The sequence below is a fragment of the Apodemus sylvaticus genome, chromosome 6 (genome assembly GCF_947179515.1).
Source record: "Apodemus sylvaticus chromosome 6, mApoSyl1.1, whole genome shotgun sequence".
Taxonomy (NCBI): Eukaryota; Metazoa; Chordata; class Mammalia; order Rodentia; family Muridae; genus Apodemus; species Apodemus sylvaticus.
Window position 1 is genome coordinate 138,821,877 of NC_067477.1, and position 22,305 is coordinate 138,844,181.

The window sequence follows — 22,305 nt, forward strand, 5'->3', positions numbered from 1 at the left end:
ACACAGACACGAACAAAAGCATTTTCACAGCAATAGAGACATATCTTGTAAAACTTCGAAGTGGAATTCATCAGGAAAACCACAGTTCTGTAAACTGTGTGACTGCAGGCTCAGAAGGACGTGCTAATGGGCTTGTGTGAGAGTGCTATGGCTGCCACCCTTGTCCTGAGCACACTTTTAGATCGCATCACTGTGACTCATAGTGATGTGACTTAAATGCTGCAACTATTCACACTGTAGACAATTCAGTCTTAATATAAATTAGTTATTTCAGAATTGGAAGCTGCCTGTCTAAGGGAGAGTCTCAGTGGAGATTCTCTTGTGTTTAACTTCTCTGAATTCTGCTGTCGTTGAGGAAAATGGGGCTGATCACCAGATGGACACTCCCAGCCAGACAGGCCGCGCCACATAAATAATTACATGCAGTAATGTCCATCTGATGTATGCATTTAATCAAAACAGCTTTACACAAATAGTGTCCAAATTACAAAATACCATCACCTTGCAATTTACACACAGGATAAAGCATTGCCTTACTGTTTGCTTTAGACTTTTGCTTGTTAACTCTCAGAAGTTGTCAGATACCTTTTCTTACTAACGAAACTTACATAATTTTAAAAGTCAATTACCAAGTATTTATGGTGCGTATAAAATCTATAACCTTTATATAAAAAATAAATGATCAGGTCAGATCATACAAGGCATTAAACTTGCAGTCCCTTAAAGAATAGAAGTTTCTATAATATTTATAGGATTTTTGTAAAATCTAATATGTACAGAAACATATACTTTGAAAATATATTAGGCAAATGCCTCTCTCTATTGCCTCAGTTCCCATTAACAGATCTCACTGGCATTGTGTCCAGTAGTCAACACATTAGAATCTTCATACATTTCTTATACTCGATGATTGAAAGAAACTCCGTTTGAGATTTAGTGTCACATAATCATACATCTATTAGTGGAACTGCTATTTAGTTATTATACTCTGAGACTAGTGCTGAAACATGATTTTGAAATGTTATTTGTCAGTCTATTTCCACTTTACTTCTTACTCTTTACATTATAGGATTAGCTAGAATTCCTGGAATGCAAATATACATTTCCCATTTATTTTTCACTTGAAATTCTTGAAAGTGAAAACCTGAGCCACCAACCAGCTAATATGAGGCCCCCAAAATATATATAGTAGAGGAGTACAGGGTCTGGACTCAGAGAAGGTGCACCTAATGCTCAAGAGACCTGAGGCCCCAGGGAGTGGGAGGTCTGGTGGATTGGGGGTGGAGGGTAGGGACATCCTTGTGGCCACTGAGGGTGGGGCAGGGAGGTATGGGATGTAGAACAGTCAGAGGGTGGACTGGGATGGGGATAAAATCTGGACTGTAAATGATAAATGAGTAAAAAAAAAAAAAGCCCTGACTCTGCATTATACATAAAATGTACAACAAATATATGCTTTTAAATATACCAATAAAGAAAATTATATTTTTATATTAGAAAAAATATATATGGAAATTTCACACACATCTGGAAATTGTTAGTAATTGTATGAGTTAGCTATATTTCCTTGGCTAATATTAAACAACCTTTTGATAATTGAATTGGAGAGCAATGACTGGACATAATTCAGGTCTTTGACAATGACATGCAAAGCAGTTTTCAAAGCTCTGCCTTTATCATACTTGTCATGGAAAAAGCAAAAGAAAAGTGTCTGCTTATTAATTAAGTAGCCGTGGAAGAAACAGCATCTCTCTGAATGTGTTTCTTTGTCAGCAAATAATGATTATACACCTTGAAAAGGCTGTGCAGATGATGAACTGAGAAACTAGGTGAAGGCACCATGGGATACACTTGCAAAGATAGCTGCTTTCATTCCACTCTGTCAAAACTTGAAGTATGCAGTGTGGAGGATTAATTCTCAAAATTCTAGCATTTTGGAATATTTCAAAATGCTATTACACGTTTCGCTATGAAGAGATATTCTGTAACTTGTATGAAGAGATATTCCATAACTTGTGTAGAGAAGAATGAACCAAGATGAAGATCAAGTGGTGAAGAAAGGTGTTTATCCCCAGATATCCCTTGAGATAGTAGCTAAGGGAAGAGCACTGGGAAAGTGGACCCTGAGCCTGGATGAACCCTACAGCAGGACTTCTAGGTACCTGGGTTTGTCACCACCTGAGCAAATCTTGGGGTGTTTGGATTGTTTTTAAAACCTGAATTCATTATTCATTTAGAACCCATTGTGATAAAATTTATTGTTAACCCTTGACAGATATCAAGTCTCAAAGCACACCTGGGAGGGGTCCTTTAGATTAAGCTAGCCTCTTACATGACTGCGAAGCAATACTTTGATAGGTTAATTGAGATGGGGAGACAAACCCTAATGGTGAATAGCATCCCTCTCAAGGCTTGGGTCCTGGAATACAAGAAAGGAAATGGCAATAAGACAAAGCTGGCTGAGCACCTGCATCCAGGGAACACTAGTTCCCATGCCTGGACGTAACTGGTTCAACTGCTTAAGCTGCTGTGGCTACGAATCCCTGCTGTGATGGACTTTATCCTCAGACTGGGAGCCCTGTCCCTTAAGTTGCAATTGTCAGGATATTTCATCACAGCAGCAGAAAAAGTAGGGCAAGCATGCCCAGAATCAACAAAGCTCTGGAAAAGACAAGCAGAGCATGCAGAATTAAAAACAAAAGTCATGTTCAGTTGATACTGAGAACGGACCACTGTGGAGAAGTCTTGTCAAAGACTTCTTTGACATGAAGTCTTATAGTCTTTTGATTGACTAAACAATAAAAGCATGCTGGATGCTACTGAGATTTTTAACATATTAAAATATGTGCTTTCCATAAAAGAGAAATACAAGGTATAGCAATATTTCGGGCTCTGATGGTTAACTATTGGTTTAGGTAAAAGTAGAGGAAGGGTGGCTAGGTGTTTTCTATACAAGATGTGATGTAATCCATTCTGAGAGCTATGTTTAATCTCAATTAAACACCTATGCTCAGCATAGGTTAAGTCCAGTTAACCTTTGCTGATCAACTAAACAGGTAAAAGAATAACTGAAGTAGACCCGGCCTGTGCATGACCTCCCAATAGCTTCAGGGAAGCATATTTAACAAGGAGGAAGATGCACTGAAAGACATGGATTCTCCCTCCATTGTCCCTATTTGCATGACCCTCTTGGTCTAGTTCACTCAAGCTACTTAGGTGTCTGTTGTCACAGTGGTGTTAAGTGACAAGAGATGTTCTCATCCAACTTTAGAGCTGAAAGTGGCTAACATTTAAAGAAATAATCAATTCCAGAAGTCACTCAGTTAATAATTAGCAGGCCCAGCTAGAACTCAGTTAGTTGATTGCTTTTATGCATAGCTACTTCTTACTATGCTCTTAATTGCTAAATATTATAAAACTTCTATAGCTTGTATAGTTTAAAGTTCATGATCTCATTTGTTGTTACTAGTGTTGTAATTTGCTGCATCTTCAATTTGTAAGTTAAGAAAAAATAGCTTTGTAAGTTTACATGGCTCCAATAAGTGACAATGGCCAAGTTTCCACGTGGCATACTTCTAAGAATCATCATCACCAGGCTGAGCTGTCTAAATAATTTACACATTAGTGTACATTTAAACCAATGAATTTTACATCTTAAATATTCTTATAAAACAAGCCCAGTGTGTTTTTGAAAAATAAAATTTGTCTTTATGATAAAAGAAATAAAAGCTGCAACTTGACAGAGGGCAATGTGCAAAGAAATCTTCCTAGAACATTAATATTTAAGGCAATAGAAGATAGTGGTGATAAAAGTCAGTTTCATATTTTTATTTGACCATTTTGTGATACAGTCCAAATGACAGTTACATATGGATAAACTTCGTAGGGATTTTTCATTGTGTTTGGAGATTACCTGTTTCCAAAAAGGGAATTATGTTTATTTATCTAAAGATTGATATTTTGTAACAGCATGACTTTTAGAGCTAATGTATAAATGTGATGATTGGACTTTATGTGCGCTGGCTCTTCCTAGCTGCCCCTCCCCCTACATGTCCCCTTATATTGTACCCTCAGTGGTACCTGGGACACAAACAAATATAGACACTTTCCCATTAGAAGTATTTATGGTGTGTTTACTCAGCAAATGGATAAACAATCTAAAGCATAAATATATTACTATTTGGGAACAAACTCAAAATTTCTCTAGGCTGTCGGGATTGTTTAGAACATAAATGGCTCAAAAATGTGTTACACTATTCACTGAACATCTTCTTCAAAACATATCAGTGATGCCTTTGTTTACAATGTCAACAGTACAAGTGTGGGGTACCAATACCTGTTCTAAACATTCAGAGTTAAAAAGTCTCCAGTCACCTACAGTAATTAACGACCAGAACAATCTTCATCCAAGTAGAACATAGTGAAGAGTTTTGCTAATCAATCCACTTGGTTTGATCCAAAATAAGTCAGAAAGTCTATCAACAAGCATGCTACAGTCCACAGCAGAGATATTCAAGACACCGGTGGGCCACCGACTTAGTGTTTCTTACATGCAGCACATAGTGGTGTCGAGATATGCTGCCACAAAACTGGTGGCTGGATTATACATAATAAATTCTACTCCGTGTGAAGCCACACGGAGAACCCTCTCTACTCCAGCTTAAAAACCTCTGAGATCATAGAATCACTTTGGGTTATTGGGTCACAAAACTCTGACTGTAACTTCTCTTTCACTCTGATCAGAGATTGGCTCCAATTCTTGGCCCATCTTTGACATGACATGTCTCAGTAGCCTTGCACATACACACACACAAAATATATTTAAGTTCCCTTCAAAACTTAACCACTCCTCTTAGAACTTTAGCATATACCTGGAAAGTACTTTGGAAGAATATGTTATAAATTCCAGCTATGAATTTTTCCTTATATAATGTCATTGAGTTCCTTCAAATACAACCCCCCTTTGAAATCTGTTAACATCTCCCCCTGGAGAAACTCTTTTGCCCTTTACTAGTATGAGCTCATCACAGCAATGTAATTTCCAGAGCTCGTATTTGTGGGAGAAGAAGAACTGACATTGGTTGCTAAGATCTGTGAATGCTGTCTCCTTTCTGTATCTTCTGAAAATATTGAGATGCTGTAAGCTAATTTTCTAAAGCACGCGGAACAGCGGTGCTCAGGAATGCTGGGAGCTGAGAAGGGGACCTGGGCACGGCACTGACATCATTTCAAGCTCTGCACATATGGCACAGCACAAAAGCAGTTCTAGCTGAGCACACGGCTCTATTCTGGACTCCAGTTGGCTTTAATTATAAGCAGGCTTGCTTCTTATCATTTACAGTTACATAGCTCTCCACTGACTTAACTAGAAAAATATGATTTTATACATAAGTTGTTTCACCATTTATGTTTTTAAATTCATACAAAATTGGGGAGGGGATGGGCAGAAACTGTCTCCAAATCTGCTTCTCATATATATGCACTTAAGAAAATCCTTACCACAATCTCTGCAATTGGGTCAGCTTGCACAAAGACATGTGTGGTAGACATGAGCTCCCTCCCCTGCACAGGCAAACCTTGTCAGTGACACCTCATAATAGTGCAAATGAAGCATGGACTGAGAAGAGAATGAAGAAGAATGAACCTGGATCCTCAGCGCAGCGCTTTCCCAAACATAAGACACTAACATTTTCTTCCTTAACATATACTACCCAAGCTCCACTTTCCTTCTATACATCTGAGCACATATGCATGTACTTCTTATTAAGAAATAAGCACTCCTATGCATCTCATTAATTCTAATACAATCCAACAGGCTCATGTATTTTTGTCCACACATTTGCAAGAGTCACAGATTTTAAAACAAAACGTTAACGTGCCTTCATTTCCTGGTAGAAATGCATCACACTGTAAGTTACCTTTGTGCTCTGCTTTCTTTCTCATCTATTAGGCTCAGCAATTCTTTCCTTGTGAGCCCTTTGTCCTAATAATTAGCTAAATATTCATCAAGCTTATTGACCCAACAAATTCAACATCACCTCTTTCTTATTAGGTTTCTTTCCAGCTACCCTCCGAGCCCCGCTCTGGGCCCGCTGCACCTCCTGCACACCCTGGTTTCAGAGTGCACCACCCTTAGAGGCTGGTTTTTCAGCCTAATGTTCTTAGCTCGTTCTCTTTAGAATTGTCACTTTTCTAGAGAAGGGAGGGGAGACATGTGAAAACTTCACACCTGTATTTTATTCAGGACCTTACATTCTAACTGGTGAGTATGTGGGGATGAGGAAGCTGTGACAAACAAACGTGGCCACACAAGTAACATCTCTGAAAGAAAGAAAGTTATCTGACCCTAAAGAACAATGCCAACTGTGGCCCATGCACTGTCCCCACCAGTCTGTCACGATTTCTCCTTTTCAGTGATAGATGAGACTGATTTTTCATTCACATACAGACAATCAGTGTATTCTGGAGGGAAATAAATGTTACCAAAGACCAGTGTCTGTCTGGGGTAGAAGCTGCATTTGTAAAGGAGTGTCAAACTGCTACAGGGGCCCTTGCTGTCCTCTGTCACCTCCACAGGCCCTGTCCCCAGTCTCAGGCCTCATCACTTGGTCACTCTGCAGAGTCAAACCCACAGAGAACTCATGTGCATATGAGATTATTAGCTCACCATGCCCCACTGCTACAATTAGCCATCCTACACCCTCACATACCCCCATCTGGTACACCACTCCCACCCACCCACGTCTGTCTGGCCCTCCTGTGCCCTGGCTCTCCTTCCTCCCACGGGATTGGTATAATTCTACACAAAGACAGGGCAATACTTGAGGGCTACACTCAGGTAAGGCAGCTGTATTCTCCCCAACATCTAGGGAGTCAGCGGAAGAAGCACCTTAAACTCGTTACCATTTCCCAGATCAGAGGGATCTGACCTCTGATACTTCTCGAAAGCCCTGGTTCAGGTTTTACTAGGTGTCTCTAAAGGAATTCCTGGGAGAACCATGTGAGGTAAACAATCAATTCTTTGGAGCCAAAGTAAAGTGTGTCACTATTCCACTCCCAGTGAGGGGTTGCCAGGGTGACCTGCCTCTGTTCATTAGATCATGCTGTATGTATCTTTTCATGCCTATCCCACAGCAGTCCCGAGGTAGAAAGTCTATCCCAGGAGAAGGGACCAACATCACAGTACTAACAGTTGCCCCTGGGAGGGGAAATACATGTGAGGGGGCAGAGGATCCAAGGAGCAGAGTCTCAAAGGTAAATGGATTGTAAGAAAGAGATGGAAGAGCAGCCAAGGAAAATGATCACAACTTCCAGCATTCGGAGAAGACAAAGACAGAGAAAGTGGAGAAAGCCTCACATACACTGAAAGGGAAAAACAACTAGCTGATTTTGTTATTTTATTTTTGGCAATTCGATGAATCTGATATTCAGTGAAGCTTTTATCTAAAGATCAGAGGATAGTGGCTCACAAGGCATTTCTGTACACTCAGCTCTGTCCTAACCAACTGGAAAATAGTTCCCTTTTCCTCAAATTTCTCTTCTTCCAGGCAGAACTCCTGGCTTAGCCACTCTGTGGAAACCCTCCATGGAAAGAGAAGCTAAGCTGTGTTCAGGAGCCTGATCTTCAGGGAGATAGGGTCTGTGAAGTCACAGATTACTCCCATTGCATCTAGAGGATAACTCAGCTGTGTGTGTGTGTGTGTGTGTGTGTGTGTGTGTGTGTGTGTGTGTAGCAGAGAAAGGATGGTTTCCAGGAGGAAGTCTGTGTCCAGTAGGGACTGACCAGGATCAGAGAGGGTAGCTCGTTATAATGCTGCCTTCTCAAAGTAAGACACAAGTGGGACAAGAGGGACTGGCCTCCTGTTGAGTGGGTGCCTAGTCCCGGGCCCTCTTTCCTGGCACTTCAGTCTGGGAGCAGCGCTTCGGAGAGATGCACAGGTTTGAAAGCTCACTGCTCAGGCCAGGGAAGATGGTCTGGAGGTGGAGCAGTGCTGCACAGACAAAAGGTTCTGCAGAGCCCTCCTCTCTCTCCCTCAAGTCCCTCTGTGCAGCGCGGCGCCCCATCTGGCCACTGAGTGACCTTCTGGCAAAAGACGCCCCCTTCCAGCGGGGGCCAAGGCTCCCTGTCCTGGCTGGTCCTTTATTAGATGCCCACATCTCCCAGCATCTCGGCAAGGCACGCCCCTCCTACCCCTCACCACAAACACCCGCTCTGCCTTCACCCATCCCCGTCTATTGTCTTCAAAGAGATAAGTGGCTCCCAACAAGCACACCTAATGCACCTCCCTTTTCTCTGGCTCCCATATCTTAGAGCCTTAAGGGCCGAGAAGCCGCGATCAAGTGCAGGGTTGAAGAAGGGAAGCCAGGGGATAACCCGCAAGAACTTGGCATTGCAGACCCACCGTGTCCGCCTCGCAAGGATGCTGGTGACCTGTAGATTGCAATAGGCACTGAATGATGCTTGCTGCTGCCATGGAAATGGTGGATGTGGTGCGCTCCCAAACTGGATGCCCCCCAGGCCACTCCTAGGAGGCCGCTGAGGGTGAGCGGGACTATCCAGAGCAGGGCCAGGCGCCCCCCTGCGCCGCCGCCACTGTCGCCCCCGGGCGATCCCAGCTCGGCGCCACACCGAAGCATCCTCTGGTACATGGCGGGGCTCCCGCCAAGGGGCAGCCGCCGCAGGAGGCAAAGTTTGGGGCACAAGAAAAGGAGAGGAAGCCGGGGATCAGGCGGCTCGCCGTGGACTGCTGGACTGGCCGCCTCACCGCGCCAGGGCACCCATCCTCTCCCTCCTTCGGACAGTCTTCTCGGGGTCCTGGAGTCTGCCGTGCCCTACACCCCGAACAATCCGAAACATAGCCGAGGCAAATGTAGCTGGCAGGGGGACTTGTCCAGAAAGGCAGCCCCGAAGAACAGCAAGCGCAGAGACGGTGGCTGCTCCCACGTTTGCAGGGCTCCAGGTTCTCCAGAGATACTCCCCAAGAGTTTCGGGCGAGAGTGTGTACCGGGGTTGGGGAGCCTGGAAATTGTTTAAAGCTCCTCCCGGAGGGTCTTCACTTCTACATGACAGCCATCCACCGGGAATCCACTAGGTAAATCCATTTAGCATTGTGCGTGGGGAACGGGGAAACCACTTCGCCGGTCCAGCCTTCTTTCAGGAGAGAAGTAGACCCCATGGACGCGAGGCACCCCTTCCCTCCATTCAGCCCTGGCCAGCTCTCCAGCTCCCGCCAGCCTCCCCCGGGCAGCGCGCAGAGCAGCCGCGCGCATCGCCTGCTCCTGAGGCAATCTCCGAGTCTGCCGCCTCCTGACACTTACGCCCGGCGATGGGTTCAGAGGGAAGAGGGCACCCTTGTGAAGACAGAAGGGATCGAACTGGGGAAAGCGAGCAGAGGAAAAGCAGGAGCAGATGAAGGAGCGGAAGAGGTGAAAAATAAAAAAAAAAGAAAGAAAGAGAAAGAAAAAGAGAAAGAGAAAAGGAAAGAAAAATAGAAAGAAAAAAAATAAATAAAAGAACTGAAAAACCACACACGCTGGTGAAGCTAGGAGCTCTATGCAAATCTGCAGTCTCCAAACAGCAAATCACCGAAGCTCGGATGCAATGCAGAGGACGAGCCTATGTAACGAGGGAGGCTGGTCTATCTTTCTGGGGAAAAAAAACGCCCGCTTTGCCTCTCCCTGGCATTCTCCACACATCATAGGGACACGTGGACAGCGATGCGGGGAAACACCTAAACGCAGTGCTCCCTCCTTAGCCAGGTGATCCTTTCCTCTGAATCACTTGGGCAAAAGGCACTGTCCCCTACCCCTCTGCATAAAAGTAACCAGTGTCTTTACAGCTCTTAAAAGGGAAGGGATTCGGCTTTTTTTATTGGACCAAACTTGTTCTACCGGGTGTTTAAAACCAAACTGCTAAAAAAGGCTTGACACCATCCACTCAGCGTCGGTTCGGATCATCTGCTTACTGCACGTATTATTTATAACAAAGAGCCCTCCTTCCCATTACAACATCGTGTCTCATAGGAGCCAGTGTTAAGTCAGGGGAAGTGACAGTCCAGAAAGACAACAGGGTGGGCAGCAGGGGAAGAGGTAGAAGAGGAAGCAGGGAACTGAGGAGGGAGAAAAGAGAACTGAGAAGTGATGTGAATTAACTGTCTTTCAGTAAATAGATTGGGATAACCAAGAATTCTTGAGATATCGAGTCGTCCAATGGCCGGTCCTTGCCCTATTTCATAAGGGAAATAGAATCAGGGCCAAGCATTCTAAGATCTAGTGTCCCCAAGAACAAAAAAGGACATTTATATGAAACTGGACATCTTTCCTGAAAGCTTTGGGTCCCCAGGGGGGGAAAACAAAACAGGAAAAAGCCTGCTTTTATACTAGATCACACAATGTACATAGAACCAGATGGGGGTCCCTTCAGATTTAGATGGAGCGGGCTATAGCTGAAATATTGCTCAGTATTTCAACAAATGATGATGATAGCAGTGTGCCCCCTAGGGTGAGAATCTTGCAGTTATTTCTGTTGAAGGACAAATCCACACACTTCTGAGCACACAGCCTCTCAGAGACTTTTGACTCTATGTATAACATGAAGCAAAAAATATGAGAGCCAGAGTTTTATTAAAATATTATTATTAATTATTGTTATATTAAGACAGGATATCATACAGTTTCGCCTGGGCTTCAACCCCACATCTCCCTACCCAGTTTTCATAAGCACTGAAATTACAGGAATGTGTTACCATACTTGATGTGAACTCGTATACCTTTGAAAGTTATTCTTAGAAGATTTGGTTCAAATCAGCTCCGTATCTACGTGGCCATTTGAATTTGTCTAGTTCTTAGAAACAGGTAAGTTTGTAAGTCAATCCACAAACAATACCAGGGGTTCCAAGTCACATGTGTGGTAATCCATCGTCACCCCATTTCCCCCTCAAGCCTTATTTCATTTTATTGGAAATATAATTCTTAACAATTTCATTATTCTATGTAAATACATTGTTTCTCAGTTTCCCAGAGGGGCTGAAATATCAAGAGAACAGAACCTACATCTCCTACTGTATGCTGCTCATATCCTTGTGTTTTGTTGAGTATGTATGTTAATTCATATGAACAATCATCTTTATATGTATTATATAAAGTACAGCTCCAACAGAATGAAGAAAATAATCTTCAGAATATGTTATTAAGAATATAGGTCCAGGGATGGAGGAGATGGGTATATGGGGAGAAGTATCTGCAGTAAAAAGCCCAACAACCAGAGTTTGGATCACCAGAATCTACATAGAGCAGTTCAGGCATCTGTGACCCCAGTGTGCCCCTAGAGAGATTAGAGGTGGTGACAGGAGACTCTCCAGAAACAGGAATATTACGTAAACCAGCTTGCACAGCAACAAGAGATCTTGTCTCAAACAAGGTACAAAGAGGGCAGACGGTCATACATTGTCCTATGACCTTCACACATGAGCAGTGGTAGGTCCACACCCACATCCATTAACAAGTATACGTACAGGAAGGTGCTGCTTATAGCCCCATATTCTGAATGTGACATTTTAGTGTCTGCATGGAAAGAGGAGAGAAGATTGGTTTAGGTGATAGAAAAGCTGCTGTCTTTCTTGGAAACATCTTTTACTAGTTGTGTCAAATTGCTTCTTGGCCTCTCTCCAAAGCACCACAGGTTCATTCATATACTAGTCACCCTCTTATCTTTCTTAACAATCCCGTGAGGTAGAAAAGATATAATGCACTATTTAATGTTAGAGTGCTTTTTAAAATTCTACTTCTCCATGCATCTGAGGCAGGGTGCATCTTCTCCCATGCGGGTATAAGCTGCATAGGCTGATTAGTGTACCCAGTATCTTATACCCTGTCTATCAGTACGCAATGAAGTGTATTTTCTCCAGTACCCCATAGATGGTGTAATTTGTCCTTTCCAACTAGATCCCCCAAAGGGACAGGATCTAAGTCTTCCTTTGTACTCCCTCTAGTGCCCAGCATGTGTGAAACATAGGTAACCTCAAACACATCAAGTTCTCACAATTTTCATGGCCATGGTTTTGGTCACCGTGAACACTGAAGCAGCACAACTGAATCATTGCTGTTTGAGAAATGTCGCGTCAGGTTCTTCTGAACCCCAGTAACATCATTTTGAATCACTAGTTAACAAACAACCTTTCATATGCTTCTGCTTAAAGATATTACTTGATGTACATTGTTCATTAATTAGCATTGAACTCTTGACCCAAATGAAGCTCATGCAGGACATGCATTTGTCTGTCAAGGACAAGCCTGTAAGCCTTTCAGTGACAGGACTGGGCATTATTTTCAAATATTAAAATCAGCGAAGGAAAGCATAAAGAGGTAAGCAAAGAGCTTGAGAGGTGAGTTAGAAGCAGAAGAATCATGTTGTTACATGAGGTACTGTCTCAGAAAAAAAATCAAAAGCCGAAATCAGTCAGTCATAACAAAACCAAACCCAGACACTAAAGAAACTGCAATCTGAATGCTTTTATGTGATTTAGGACCAGAGTCAGGAAGGCAGAGGGGATCTTGTTCAACTTGAGCTTTGAACCCTTCGGGGGCCTGAAAATTTCACTATTGTTTGCACGTGCACTAATGATTATCAAAGCATATAATTTAGGGTGAAACACTCTAGTGAAGGGGCAAGTGAAGAATCTTTCTGTATGAATAAACAAGAATGACTCTGTTTGTTATTCTTTTGATTGCTAGGAAAAGTAGGACATTAGGAAGTGACTTCTAGATGTTAAAGTGCATACAAAGAGAATCACTACGGAAGGTTCCGATGAGTTTTCCAAAGACAATTCACTGAAAAAGAATCTCCCTCCTGCCTTATATTGCTAAGGGCCTTGGGGAATAAAGGCAGGGTTAGGTAAAGGGTAGGCTGGAAATCTACAGCCTCCCCCTTTTTACAGGGGTCTCAGGAGCTTAAGAAGGAGTATTTATCGCTGTCTTGACAGAGAAAATTGTAGCTATTGTCTTCCAGGCAGATGTCCAGGGCACCTTTGCAATACTTAGGAGGTGCTAGGGTGGACACAGCACTGCGGCTGCACAGGCAGTGTTTGTTATAAATGGTAGTAATTTTGTGAAACAAGAAGTAGTTCTCTGTCCAGATGGTAGGCAAAACCTTACAGACAAACACACATGCCTCTTTTGGATGAGGTAATAAATCTTATTCTTATTGTTTAATCTGTGTCTCTCCAGATGATTAGGCTGGCCATTTGAGATTATGCTAAGGGAAACTGAGGCATGCCCAACAAGCTGTTGGTTTTATATAGCTCAGAAATTTTTCAGAGGAAACATGGGGCTTGGGCTATCTGATTTATTCATTTTTTTCAGAACGTGTAGTCTTTGAAAGTCAGTGACTTTATCTGAGGCTCTCTTCTTTTCCTTTTGAGATTCAGACTCACTGCACCCTCACACTGTTCCCAAGTTATCCTCTTGCCTCAGCCTCTGCAACAGCTGGGGTTGTACCAACATACTGACTCCTCATCCACAGTTTATACTCTATCATCACAGCCACATCCTCAGAAACCAGAGACAGCTGCTAAAAGTCTTGGTCCATCATGGTCTCCAAAAATGCTGGAGCTGTGCTTTTCAGTTTGAATATACGTCTCTGTTTAAAATAGATTAATAACTATTAAAAGTTGTTGAAGTGGGGGTTTGGAACTGGCCCTCTTTCTTTCAGTTATTAATGTAGCAAATTGTGTGGAGTAGCCAAAATATCTTGTGTAGACATTTTACTTCTATTTGAATAAAATAATCTGAATCCTAAATTCATCTATACTTTATCATGTGTAATGATGTCAAAATAACACTGAGAACCAACAAGTTATCTGTAGCAGGCATGACTCAATGGTCTGATTGTATTAACTCATGTAGTCATTACAAAATGATGTGACGTTGATAGTCACATTGTATCCTGATAGCCACCTAATACCGAGAGATGATGAAGTGAATGCACTTTAACACAACAACGCTTGTCATATTAGTATGAAGGAAACATTTTTTGATAAATCACCTTTGGGTTTACTTTAAGAAGAACATAAGGAGAAAAATAGGGAAAAGACTAGAACCTCCTCAACCTACCAAAAAGAGCTGTATAATTTTATGTATACTTAATATTAAAGTCTGTTTCTATAGTAGAGACTGATCTATGTCTTGCATTCACAATAAGCTATTTGGGGATCTGTAGAGGAATAACTAACCCTCACTTGCCTCTAACAACTCTATCTCCTAAGTACTACCCAAAGGAACCAGATAGCTGTGTGCGTTTATTCATCACACGATAACTCAAACAATGATCTACTATGAACAACAACATGAATAGCCTGAGATGGACAATAGTGTTTGGAAGTGAATGATGAGGTTTTGCAGGAGGGAGGAGGGAGGAGGGAGGAGGGAAGAGGGAGGAAAAGGAGATGGGAAGGAAGAGTGAGTGGAATTTGGAAAGAAATAGAGTAGGAATGACCATTTCAAATTATTTTCTCATATCCCAAAGTTACTCTTTCTGTTTTGAAGAAAAGAATAGTTAGCAGGCAGACATTTCTACCTTTCCGTGGTTTTCTAAAGCTTAATTGGAAATCCTTATGGCTCAGTATTAAGCTTTTTAAATAGGAAAGTAGACATTAATGTAGCAGAGGGGAAGTATATTAAAACCCACAGGCAGCACTAATCTTTTAAAAATTAAAATGAGGAGATGTCAGTTTTGCACCTTGCCATTCTACTGATGTTATCGTAGAGACAAGCAGATCCCATATTTCCGCCTTCCTGTGCTCAGAACTGAAGGAGAAAAGAGGGAAGGATTCACAAAAGAACAGAGTCTATGAAAACTCTAAATATAAACTCCTGATTTTGTTACCTCTCTATATGAAGTGAGGTCCTGAAGGGTATTTTGAGATTGATCAGTATAGAAGAACAAGGACACTAAGAGAGAAAGAGAAGAAATCCACATTCCACAGATAAAAGCACACTTGTGTATCTACTGTAATCCCTTTGTTGTTATTTTCTGTTAATATGGTAAACTGTAGCAGAAGTCATTTTGTGTGTAGTTTGTATATAGATTTAGAAGTTCATTTTCATCCGCAAATAGCCATCATCCAGTCACAGACATAGACTGGTATACATAGTCAATCGATCTATTACTTAAGAGTCTACTGAGTGGTACATTCAACATGAGCCAACATGACACCCAATCCACTCAAATGAAATTAAAGTGTGGATATTCAGTTGACTTCAGTGAAGTCAAGGTTACTTATATTTAGGACTGGAATATTTTATCATCTGTATGTTTCCTTTGTCCTATTTAGTAAAAATGTAATTAATGATGGTCTAAATAAAAGTCAGTGCCTAAGCACCAAGGTAACTATCTTTACATATTGCAGGTGTCTGCTTGAGTAGCAGCAATTAAAGTCACGGTCAGGATGTACTCTTTGTCTACTTTTCATTAAACTTGTATTGTTGTACGGTTGACAAACTGCCCCATAGCCCACATTCTTCCAAGGTGAGTGTGTTCATTCCTTAGTTGGGAAACATGGAACTGGGGTGCCAGTGTGTGAGTCTGAATCTCTCTCTGCCATTATTAATGTGACATCAGGTATCATCATTCCAAGTTTGCTCATCTGCAGAATGATTATGGTCCTGCACTTAATATTATTGGAACATATTTTTGATGGGTTAAACACTGTATTCACATATGTATATTTTAGCAAGAAACTGAAAACATAAACATAAGGAGCTGTGGAGTGGGCTTTAAGAATATTTTCAAATCTCTTTACCCTGTCAAGCTTGCTAATTTATCAAATAATTTATTAATTTGGTTCCCCTAAATATATCATGCTTAAATTATAGTGTGCACTGAAAAACCTATAAGTTCTGTTATTTTTGTATGTGTCAGGTCACAGGTTCCTTTGGTTTTGGCTTCCTGAATGCTGGATGCCTAGCAGGTGACTCTGGAGCTGCTAGGTTAGGGGAAGAAGACTGGACCATTCTTCTGTCTGAATACAACCCTTGGCATAGGCTCTACTACTGAACACGCTGTGCCTTTTGCTGAAGCTACACAGCATCGATCTCACCTCCATTTAGCTGCCTCCAAAACTATAGACAGGTCGGTGTGCTCTAAGCATGTATGATGGTGTTGGACCATTTCTCTGCTGTAAAACATTTTTGAAGACTTTGAGACACCATCATTTTCATTTCGTAGCATACAATGGTCTAGTTGAAAATTCTATCAATTTTCCTGCTGCACTTTGCAGATGAGCTCTTTAGTTGTTGGTTGTGCTAGTGGCCTCTACTAACTTACAAGCCATGTGACATTAGATAGTCAGTTTAAACATACCTTTCTCATCTGAAAAAAGATTCTAATAATTGAAGGGTCACTGTGTCTATTAAAGGATGTGATATATTTAGCATAAGATATTGCCTGTCACATAAATACTGAGAGTATGGCTGGTGATTGTCTTGGGTTAATTTTTCCTTTATAGGAGGAAAATCAATCATGCTAATATTTGTTTTCAAATAACATCCCAAGCTGTTAATATTCCAACTAGTCGTCCACTAAAACAAAAGCAAGTAGGTCATCTCGCCCAGGCGCTGGCATATCAAGGTTTCGTGTCTGACAAGCATTAGCCACAGAGAAGACCAGTACCAGACTGACAAGCTGACACCTATCTGCCTACATAACAGAGCACAGTCCTCATATTCCTGCCTCTCTCCACAAAAAGTAACATGAGCTTGTTCAGGATAGAATCAGATTTAAAAGGACAATATAAGCCAAGGTAGGAGGATATGGAACTAATGCACAATTTGCAGGTTCTCTAGGAAGCACAGGCATTGAAACCAGAAACCAGAAATCACGTCCATACCATGAGTTTAATTTCCTGAGCATCTAAGGTCTCAGATCATGAGCCAGCTTACTCTATCTTTGCAAATCTATATTCTGAAACCTACATCTCCATATGAATGAAGTGAAAGGAATGGAATCATGCAGTTTGGATAGGATCTTAAATAGCTCTGGGATCTGTAATCTGATTCCCATCAAATTTGGTAGTTATTAGATTAGGTATATGTTGCATTACAAATTTGTCACAGTGATATTTTGTTGTTAGTACTACAGCTCAGCATGCAAGGCCACTCCACTACAAAGATCTCCTTACTGCGGGCAAAGTTAGAGCTTCAAAGCACGGCTATAAGCCTCAAAGTTGGCTCTCTGCAGCCTCTCTGGTCTAATCTGGTCAACTCCCACCGCTTCCCCTGCAGACCCTATGCCTCCACATGGGTGTGCTTACTCCATTCTAAAATGTGACGGGATGTTGGTTTGTTTTGCCTTTGCCCACCCTATTCCCTTACGGAAAAATTAAAATGATACAACCCTTTCCTATTCTTCCCTCCTAATATTAAGCCATTCTTCAATCAATGATTTTTCTTGTTTCTTTTTGATTTTTTGTTTTGTTTTGTTTGTTTGTTTTTCATTGTGTTTTGTTTTGGTTTTCAAGACAGCTTTTCTCTGTATAGCTCTGGCTGTCCTGGAACTCACTCTGTAGACCAGGTTGGCCTCAAACTCAGAAATCTGCTAGCTTCAGCCTCCCCAGTGCTGGGTTTGAAGGTGTGCACCATCACGACCTGTCTTCAATAAAAATTTTTAACATATTTCTTTCTTGTAGTGTTTTGAGATGCTGTGAATTATTTACCTTTGTAATTACATGAATATCAAAAATAAAGGTAAGTAATAATATGCTCAAATTATAGCTCTGTAGAGTGAGCATATGAATTAGTAAAGTTGGTTCTATCTCATGTTTAGGAGTTTCACAGGACCCAAATTAGTAGAGAAATGAAACCTCTTCCTCAGTTTATCCAGGAACTCTCTGGTTAACATTTTCCCTAGTTTATAACCAATAAGAAACTAAAGTTTAATTTTAACTAGAATACCAAGGTAATTGATTAAAAGGAATCATAGAACTCATTGTCACGTTTTCCTCCTCCTGTAATAAGTGGATGTCATTCCTTCTCTTAAGGCATGAAAAACAAAATGCCACCAGGATAAGCTGCCTGGTGGGAGTTGAATTTTGAGAAAAATGCCATAGCTAATTTCTGAATCTGTGGCTGTCTGAGTTTATAGTAGGACAATGAGAGGCCCATAGCTGGGGAATGACAGCAGTCGCTGTGGGCACGTCATGACTCAAGTGTCCTGGAAGGTCAATTTTAGGGTGAGCAGTTCATGTTCCAAAATATCAATTCCTAAAAGATGGGGGATGCTTTGTTTCTTGTATAACACTTATATGACCTCTGAAGCATTTTAAAAAACTATTAATCTATTTTTTGTAACTGTCTTCTTTTCCTTTTGTGAAAGAATTGCTTTCCCTCCCACTTGCTCTCTTCTGTTGCTGCGATGAATCCCCCAGAGGACCACGTGTTTATCTTGACAGGTGTTAGTAGATCCAGAGAGCTCTGTGGAATTGTTCCTGCCTGCATCAGGGTACAGGAGGAAGCATAATGCTGCAAAGGTAATGAACTTACCTTATTGCATTCTGAATAAAAGAAGCCACACAGCAAGTGGAATTAATTTGCTAATGTCTTTGTAATGAAGCTTTCATTAGACATATATTGTAGTCTTCAATATCTAACATACGGTACATATTAAAACAAAGCAATACTGGTGATTTTTTTAATGTCTAATGATTGCCTCATATAATGTTCAGTAAGATAGTTTAGTCTCAGATTGTTTTAAATATCTTATCACAGAGATACAATAAACATTTCTAGATATGCATTTTTAAAAATTCTGAATAGATGAAATAAATGGCTTTTTCTCTGTTTCATTTCAACAGTTAAAATTAGATTTACTGTTTTGTTGGTGGTGGTATTGTGATTTTTCTCAGACAATGTCTCAAATATCACAGGCTAGTAAACTTGAATTCCCTATGGTGGTGAGGGTGGATTTGAACACCTGACCCTCCTACCTCTACTTTCCCAGAGCTAGGATTATTTATAGCCTGCCTAGATAGAACCCAGCCTATGGCATTCATTTTAAAAGGATAGAAAAACAGAAGTTTTATGTACGGTGTATAATTTCTTTTATTAATAAAATTTAGAGACAACTAATTGACAATATAAATGTTTTAATCAATTCAAAGTGTTTTACATTTAAAGCAATGTTACCTAGCAGAGCAAGCATTAGTTAAAATGGCAGTTGATCTAAATAGTTTAATTGTCAATGAAAGACCAACACCAATAAATGCAATCAACACCCCTTCATATTAGTAATATTTCATTTAAAATTTGTCAAAGAAAATTTTCAAAATATTTCATAGAAAAATCTGCTTCTTTCAAAAATCATCTGTTTTGGAGCTCAGGCTGTCCCTTTCCAGCCAATATTTATCATAGGGTAAAGAACTACAAATAAGACATCCTTGTGGCTCCATTCTGCTGTGATCTTAATTCCTTTTCTTCAGTTTTCCTTACAAATTCTCCCCTGCTTCTTTAAAATCTTATCAATCATGCATTTTACTATTATAATTTAAATTTACTTATTCAACTATTATTCCCTGGCACACTTCTCAGGGGAAAAGGAAACATGGTAAGAGAAAACGAAAGGTTGGTCTTTCCTTCCTCAGCAGTAGCAGCCAAGAACAGCATGAAAGCTATGCATCATGAAGAAAAGCAATTTCCTACTTCAGGGATTAGACACTATTCTCTTTTGTCCTCTTAAGTCAAAGCTTTAGTTTTTTTTTTTACAAGTAATACTGATATTTCAATTTACATATTCTCTAGGAAAAATTCAAAAGACCCCATGAACAGATATTTCTCAACCAATCAACAGAAGAGACAAAAGTAAAATGAAGTAGTCATCTTAAAGCCTTGTGCAAGCATTTATACAGCATGAAGAAGATTAAACTGCTAGACAAGCTAACGATAATTAACTCAATATGAAAAATTTTGTATTGATCCACAAGGTTTTTCTTCCCTTTCTTTAGGAAAAATACGGGTGGTTTTTATTTTGAAGCTACTCACATACAGTAGCATTAGATATTTGAAAGCTATGTAAATTTCTGCAAATGTTTGTTTTACCTCTGAGTTAAAAAACAATATTAACTACTGCCCTGGTTTCACAATAAATTCATATTTGAGAAAATATGTAGCAGAACACTGCACTCAACAGCACCATGTGAAAACCATAATCATTTTAAGTGCATTTCCATTCATAGAGGCACCAAGCATCTCTTAAATAATAAAGGAACAAGTACACAACAGGGAGATGAAAAATCCAGAGCTGATGCTCACACTCCATTTTGTAACTGTATATTGCTTATGTGAGTCATGTTTAAGAAGCTTGTATATTTTCAATGAAGAAATCTATTATGTCAGATACTTAAACAAAAAGTCTTCAGAGTGAAATCCAAGCATTATGACATATCTTCTAATGTATTTCATTCTATACCTTAGGTTCTCTGTTTGATCTGGCTACAGTCTTACCTTTCAAATTAGTGACTCATATCTTTGTATGCAATGGGTGATTGTGGATCAAACTCTATCTGGTATTTCGATTGTGTGTTTCTACTTGTTAAAATACTGACACTATTATGTCAGATTCATACTAAATTTCCTATAAGGATATTAAGGACCAGACAACAATTATAATCAATATTTCTGGAGAATTCCCTGCTTGGCATACAACTAGAGTATTATTTTCTAAACCTGGTGGGAAAAAAAACTATTGCATAAGCCAGAAAATTACTTGTGAAAGCTGAAGGAAATAAATACCACAATTGCCAAATTAAAAGTCTGTAGACCAACTATCAAGCAGAATAAAACCAATCTATCGCAGCCAAATCAACTTAGAGAATTACAACTGTGTAAGATGTTGAAGGCATTCAGGACACCTGAGAAAACCAGAATTTGTAAAGATGATTTTACCTTGACCCAGTGAAAATCCATCAGTCCAGCTATAAGTGAAAACAGGTCAGTTTGAATCTTCTAGGTTTCTAGAAAGTTGGTTTGATGACACATCCAAGAATGGAAAGTATGTTGAGATTGCTGTGGTCTTTCTTTCCCCCCCCCCAGTGTAAAATGGTATAATTTTGAATAAGACCTGATTGCTTATTAGGTAGTGTCTGCCTTAAAACACAATCAATATGCCCAGTATAGGGGAATGCCAGGATAGGAATCGGGAGTGGGTGGAATCGTGAGCAGGGGCGGGGTGGGGTCGGGGGGGGGGAATCAGGAAAGGGGACAACATTTGAAATGTAAATAAATATCTAATAAATGTAAATAATATCTAATAAAACACTATTAAAAATAATTTCATTTTAAAAATACACAATCAGTAAAAGGGGGTGGGGCTGTCCACAGTAATATTTCTGGAGAAACCCTATTCTGTGCTTTCCTAGAGCAAGCTATCACCCAAGAAAAACTGATGTGACCCAGTAGCTCTAATTTTGCTTTTAACATCTATGTGCCTCTCTTCCTGACAAAGAGGAGTACTTCAATGCATTGTATAGCAATGCAGTCCTCTAAGAATGTTCCTTTTCCCAGCCTTGCTTAAAATCATGTTGCCTTAGTTAATAGTGAGGTGCTGGAAATGGAACTAGCATTTTTTTCATCGTATTTTGACCCAAAACCTTGTAACTCTTACCAAAAATATAGAGTTATTTCCTGTGAACAACACCCATCTTGACACCACACTCTCTAGGATCGAGGAATGAGAAGTGGGGGAGGGGATCATAAATGTTTGATGTCTTTTTGACGTGCTTTATTAAGGTCCTGGGCCACCTATTTAGACCTCTTAAGAAATCTTAAAACTAAGTGATCTATTTAGTCATATGTCAGTGTACTGGATTTTAGAAGCTAAATACACACCCAATGAATGTAAACTATTTCCAGGAAAGATGGTTACTCATGTGGGTGAGTCAGACAGCCTTATGTTCCAGGCACCCCACAGAGAAATGTCTTCCTCAAGAAAACAGGTAACCTATGCTCTAGGTTTCTCAAGAGCCACAGCATTTTAGGAAATGTAAAACAGTTGTTTTTACTCCAAGACCATTAAGGACAGTAATTGGGAAATAAAACAGAGTAGGGTTCTTGAAAAGGAGAAAATGCCTTTGGGTAAGAACGCTATGGACCTAAAGGGAAGAGCTTGTGTTGTCTTTCCTCAACATGTCAGGGAAAAAAATAAGACTAAGAACATTCCATTCACTAAAGATATTAGTTAGAACTTGATGGCTGAGGATATTGCTCAAGAACACTTACTCCACTATTCTGAGGATGTGACTTCAAATCCCAGCCTCTTTA

General features: G+C 40.4%; 1 protein-coding gene across 31 annotated transcripts in view; it reads right to left on the bottom strand.

Moving 5' to 3' along the window:
* Nrxn1 (neurexin 1) overlaps window positions 1-22,305 on the bottom strand; it is a 1,158,653-nt gene that overhangs the window by 444,544 nt on the left and 691,804 nt on the right. For 4 of the 31 annotated variants that reach the window (XM_052186625.1, XM_052186624.1, XM_052186623.1 and 1 more), the window contains exon 1: window positions 8,403-8,996. The exons of the other annotated variants lie outside the window; for them this stretch is intronic. In XM_052186625.1, the coding sequence (XP_052042585.1) occupies window positions 8,403-8,649 (247 nt within the window). In that variant the 5' untranslated portion in view covers window positions 8,650-8,996. Of the gene's footprint in view, window positions 1-8,402; window positions 8,997-22,305 lie in introns of those variants that run through there. 31 annotated transcript variants of the gene reach the window in all.